Below are 6,000 nucleotides of genomic sequence, written 5' to 3' on the forward strand. Positions count from 1 at the left end.
TCGCGCAGCACATGGGCTTGTTTTGCATTTCGCCACCATCGACATTCGGCTGCCTCGGCATGCTGTAGTAAATAAATTTATATGCACATGACACGATTACTGAAATTTACTGTGACGTGATAACAGAGGACCTGATGAGAACAGGTCGTGACAAAAAAAAAAAAGTTGGGCTAGTCCCTTTGGAACGGGCGTCCGCCTGTCCAAACAAACCAAAGAAAGAATAAAAAGACATCAAGTGCCACCTGCTAGAGGTAGAAAGAAGCTAACTTCTAGTGCGGTTTTATTAGTTTTGTTAGTTACTAGTTTTATTTTGATGAATTGTAGATCATTGGGTGATATTTTGTTTAAAGTTTAGACATGTCTATGCAACTTGTTTTGTAAACAATAAAAAAAACTGCCATGAGAAAAAAATTTAACATTGCTCTCACATGTGGCATGCACTGAGAAACTAAGAATTTTGAACCAGTCTTGTACTGCATTTTCTCTAATCTAGAAAAGAAAGTTCTTCAGATATAATGCTGAAATTTTAAGCAGTTAAGTTTGAAAGCATTACTAACATGCAGAAGTTTCATCAAAATCTATAAAAAAAAACTAGGAAAGTTGGCGTTAAAAGCTGCGTCCCCACTTCAGTGCGACCTCATGACAATTTGTAGATGTTTGGCTGAAAGGCCTCCTTTGAGGTGCAAATACCAATTAATTTTAGAGTAGCACCTGACTATAGCAATGGTACAGAACAGCAGATGAAGCTGATAGCAGGCTCAGGAAATAAGAAATGCCGTGTGTGTAAACTGCAGTATGCCAGCCAAGAAGGTACGCCAAATGCCACCATACTGCATGCACAATTGCACAAAACTGCACTGATAATGTTGAGGTGGTTATTGTGGAATGCTAGCGTGCTACGAGGATAGTCCAATGTAAAGTTTCTAATGCAAACAGACATGCTAACTGCCTTGACAAATGTTTTTAGTAAGCAAGTCTGCTCGCGCGCTGTAAGGACAACTGAATTGATTGCTATTTACCTTTGATATAAAAAAAGTTACTAAGGGCACTTAAGATTACTTACGTGCTTTGAAGTCAAAAGCATTAATGTTTCTATTCATACTGTTTTTCCTTCCTGTCTAGTGACACACCCACCAAGAAGCAACGCGGCTTCGTGGCCTGTGTGTTGCGTGCTCGCTTCGCAATCAAAAAGGTCCTTGGTTCAATTCCCCACACCCTCAGTAGAAATTTTATTTTCCTTTGCTGATGAAGTCAGTGGAGGATTTTGGTACCCCTTTTCCTGGACGCCGGAGAATGCTGTGTTCCGTTGCTGATAAGCCATACGAGGCTTCCGCCTTAAAAAAAGCAATGAGGATTGCATACAATAACGGTGCTCATTTACATATTAATAACAAAATGTGAAAGCTTGTGGTATTAAAAATTCCAGCCGTAACTGCATAATAACGACAGTAGGTGCAGTCTGAGCACCTGTGCAGAAACCCCTGGTCCAGGTGTATACATACATTATATAACACACAGATTTGATCTTTGATCTATGTGCTTTTAAAAGATCTTATAACTTGAGCACAAGGTGATGGCTTCCAGACCTGTGTGACCTAGTGCCTGTTAAGAGCAGATTTGCAGAAACATGATGCTTGTGTTTTTCATAACACAAAGAAGTTGCAAGACTGAGTATGCCACGGCAGGAGCTGATGCAAGTGTGTTAAGAGAAAAGCCTCCTGATGTGCTGTCTACATAGCGGGCATGAAATGACAAAGAAATCCTGAAAACCCACACTAAACCAGAAGAATGCTTGTTCTGGGTCCTAGCTTTAATTCTTAGAACGAAAAAATTTTCGGCATTGGGCATACCTGTGACAACCAGACGGACCTGCTGAAAAGGGGTAAAATAATATAACTCGGAATTTCGTAACACAACGCCATGAAAGATAAAAATCATCGTTGCGATGAGGCCACAAAAATGTCTATGCGCCAAGAATGCATTTTGGGAAGAAGCTTCCGGTCCGGCCTCAACATATCCACGCATAAGAAGGCGCCCGTGTGAACACAAACACAAAAAAACTCGACCCGCTGGGACTCGGCCTACGGCTCCTACTTGCAACCCCTACACCGGGGGAACTGGTCTTCGGATGTCGCCTGTACAGATACGTTTGCATCTAGTTCGTAAACAGGACGAATTTTAAGTAGCCGCCACGGCCCACAAGTGCCGTCGGACAATAATGCTTCCCGCCGGAAACCTGACGCGACGACCGAACAGCCGCAGCCAATATAAGAAAAGAAAAAAAAAAACGAGACGCGCGCGGCAAGCGAAGTAAAACCTACTTTCAGAGTTCAAAAGTGAACCATGCTACTGCAACTACTACATGCAAGACCATCCAAGCAATCGGAGCCACACTTCTCTCGGGAATTACCGCGCACGTGATCATATGCAAGGCCGGTATGCTGGCTGGCCGCAGGGTAAAGGCCAAAGTTTTTTTTTTTCTTTCCCCTCTCCCAGCCGTTAAGCCTTCGAGTTCTTTTCATTCGTGGCACAAGCAGCAAAACATCGCCGATCAGAGAAAGAAAGTAACCGCATGTGCACTAATTCAGTCCTCGAAACCGATGATAGACACACACCGGGTACGCCCGACCAAAGCCGAGTCCACCCCACCGGCGAGTGCCATGTTTTTGACATCTTGAAAACGATTCGAACCATCGACGGAACAACGCTAGAATACAACCTGGGTCGCGAGGACCGTTTCTTACCGCTGTTAGCTGTACAGGCAGGGCATGCTTCGCAAGTGCAGCAGCCGGGGCCAATTTATAATAACCCAATTTGCAGGCGCCGAGAAACATGCCTCAAAAGAATATGGGGAAGGAGGGAGGAGGAGCGAAGGGCGCCCCGCCGACGCGAACACGGGTCGCGGCGTTCCATACTGCATTTTCTTGCAGAGCCACACACTATTTCGCACACCTGGCACAAGCCGACGCGGTGCACATGTGCTACTGTGCTGTAACCAAATGTCAGTGACAGACAGTACAGAATGGCTGGCTTCCCTCCATGTCCCCATCAGCCCCACTGTTCGCTCTCAATGAAGCGATAGCCACCGCTCCCGCCGTCGCAAACAAGCTGCGTCCGGACGTTCCTTTCGCCATGTCAAGACCAGTAGGGCTCCGTCGTACGCACCGGTAACCGCGAAACACACAGAGCTGATTAACTACGGACATTTTTAATGAAAGTAATTCAAAGCAAGTCAATTTCAAAGGACCTCGTGGTCTTAGGCCTACTGGTAGAAGTATGTCCCACTACCTCGCGCCAATGTCATGCCAAAAGAAAGCTTCCAACCACCTGCACTACAATGATCGCTGAGAAAGGGCATCGAATACTCACGAATTTGTAGATGAATCCAAATCCTAGCAGAGTAGGATGCCAAAAAATAAGTGAGTTTCTTCTCAACTTCCTAGTTCACGTCGACAGTCCGACTATGCAGACCGCTGGCATAGCCTCGAAACCAGCGCGACTCGGGCGCCGAGTTGGCCCGGCGGCGTTCAGATTGTAGTAGTACAGTTCGAAAACAGAATGACTGTCACTCGTTCAGAACTATCGACGACGACACGACAGGCCTGCCGAGAGCTAGAAGGTTGCCCACAGGTGGATTTTCACTTTGAAACAAACACTTTTCACCGGCGACTTTGTTGCTTCGTGCTCTTCACTGCCACACAAAACAGCCAGTCTACCTCAGCGGTCTACCTCTCCACGGACCGACGGATCAAGCCGATAAGCGTCCCATTTCCACAAAAATGATACTGGTCTTAGCAAACGAAAAAACAAAACGCAAAAAATTGCAGGTCGTAACTTTGTGCGGAAAGGTTAATTAAGAAAATATTACTTTTCTCTTAGGTCACGTGCAAGCTGAATTAGAATCATTCAACTTCTCGTCGTTGCCACAGAACCGAAACTAGTCTTAAAAACCTGACCAACCCTACTCTCGGCACTTTGTGACTAAAATAAATATACAAGCTCTAGCGTTTCAATACAATTCAGTCACTATCGGTGCAATAAAATATTACAAAAATTAATAATAAAAATTTTACCATACCAGAAAAGTATATATAAATATATATACGAAAAAAGCAATAAAAATCTTTTTTTTTTCTTGTTTTCTGCCGACCTACCCTCTAACTGGGCTAGTCCATTCCACATCCGGGCAAGTCTCGCTCCCAAATCTCAACGTGTTTCGTCACCACCTTTTGCGATCGTCTCTTGCACCTTCTAGGCGTGCGCGTTCAGTGTGGTGTTCCCAGTCGGCAGGAGCATCAGAAAATTCGTGCAGGAGGAACCCATTACCTTCATCACAAGGTTTCAAAGGATTGCTGTATGTCTGCCGGCATTCAAAACCTCAAAACTTTTGGTAAGTAGGCCTTCGTATTGCGTTCCTTTGGCATGCGCATTGTTGACACAAGGTCAGGCTAAAGCATTTGCGTCGTAGGATTCATTTCGCTTCGTGGCCAGGTTTACTAGAAGAAACAAGAATTTCCTGACGCGAGCGTCATCGCCACGATTAGGCAGCGCATTCAGACGCTTTATAGTCGTCGTCGGAATTTTCCGGGAAGTGCCCATTTCCATTCTACGATGCCGATGCGGTGCTTCGAGTCTTGTGGATTATGCATGTAACTGACATTCGGGCGTTATGGCCTGTTCGGGGGGCCCCCTGAACGTGATTCTGAGCAGGGGATAAGATACGCGCAACTGCGGAAAGTATGTACTGGTCTGACGAGTTTTATAAGTGCTGACCACGGAACGTGCAGGCGGGAAGATAGGCCTAACTTTTGTCCGCCTCAAGGCCGACTGTTTCCTCGAGCTTTATCCGCACTATGAGTTACAACGGCTATCTGTGCTTATGCTGGAGTACGCCTGTAGTGGCTAGACTGCTGAATATTTAGTTCGGAAGCTTGGAACAACTCGGACTTGTTGCCCGTGTACTTTCGCCGGTTGCGTTCTTGCGGTTTGGCGTATTCCATCCTTTCGAACTGAAGTATGTTCGCTGCGTATGTGCTGCCTAGGTTTAGCATCTTGAGCTAAGCCAGTCGCTGTGGTTCGACATCTGAAGAGTGCGAAGATGACTAAGCATATTGCCTAGGTGCGTGTCGTGGAATTCGCCTGCCAAAAACAAACAAAATGGCGGTGTAGTCGGGGCATCGCTAGGTAGTGGTCACAGGCAGCACTGTGTAAAAGCCCCTTGGTAATCAAGGGACTTTAGCACTGTGCGCTGTCACGTATATTTCACCGTATTGCTGCGTCTTGTGAAGGAAGTGTACGCTTTAATGTGCCTCTTTTTTCGTCTACGCAGACCCCTTTGCTGATGCCATCAGGGGTGATGAGCAGGGTGTCCAGGACGGTCTAATCCACGTTCGTATCCAGCAGCGCAACGGTCGTAAGACCCTCACAACAGTGCAGGGCATATCAGATGACTATGACAAGAAGAAAATCGTGAGGGCTTGCAAAAAGGTGCGTATGCAAAAGGCTACGAGGTATACCATGAACTGCGCCCCTAGCATTGCTTGAAAACAGGCACATTTGCCTCGGCGCGGTTCGTGGCAGCAGCCCCGTACTGTCAAACGGGTATTCGTTGATTGTTTACATGACTGCAGTCGTGTTCACTGAAAGTTGTAGCCCATCCGCTTACACCGTTTCTTGGCTATGTGCAGGAGTTTGCCTGCAATGGCACAGTGGTGGAGCACCCGGAGTACGGCGAGGTTATGCAGCTGCAGGGAGACCAGCGCAACAACATCTGTCAGTTCCTGACACGCATTGGCATTGCCAAGCCCGAGCAGCTCAAGGTGCACGGCTTCTGAGCGGCACACCATGTACCTCCTGCTTGTGGACAACTTCCACCAAGATTAAGCACCAGATTGACGCCCCAAGCCTTTCCAGACGGGAAGCTGCTGCTGGGATTTTTTTTGCTTGTCTGTTTGTCACATCAGTCCTGAAATAAAATTGTACAAAATGGGTTGCCACTAA

General features: G+C 46.5%; 2 protein-coding genes across 5 annotated transcripts in view; one reads left to right on the plus strand and one right to left on the minus strand.

Moving 5' to 3' along the window:
- Nucleotides 1–3,754, minus strand: part of Larp4B (La-related protein 4B) — a 78,385-nt gene extending 74,631 nt beyond the window's left edge. For 2 of the 4 annotated variants that reach the window (XM_089543815.1, XM_089543816.1), the window contains exon 1: nucleotides 3,370–3,753. The gene's annotated coding sequence lies outside the window, so the exon portion shown is untranslated. Of the gene's footprint in view, nucleotides 1–3,369 lie in introns of all 4 variants that reach the window. The other 2 variants (XM_089543814.1, XM_089543817.1) reach the window with 2 other exon arrangements.
- A 449-nt stretch (nucleotides 3,755–4,203) lies between these two features.
- Nucleotides 4,204–6,000, plus strand: eIF1 (eukaryotic translation initiation factor eIF1). Its single transcript, XM_089543824.1, has 3 exons — nucleotides 4,204–4,390; nucleotides 5,330–5,487; nucleotides 5,688–6,000. Exons 1-3 carry the CDS (start codon nucleotides 4,357–4,359, stop codon nucleotides 5,832–5,834), a joined length of 339 nt encoding a protein of 112 aa, XP_089399950.1. The 5' UTR covers nucleotides 4,204–4,356; the 3' UTR covers nucleotides 5,835–6,000.

Source organism: Amblyomma mixtum, chromosome 5 (assembly GCF_055824585.1).
Source record: "Amblyomma mixtum isolate Tamu chromosome 5, ASM5582458v1, whole genome shotgun sequence".
NCBI classification, from domain to species: Eukaryota; Metazoa; Arthropoda; class Arachnida; order Ixodida; family Ixodidae; genus Amblyomma; species Amblyomma mixtum.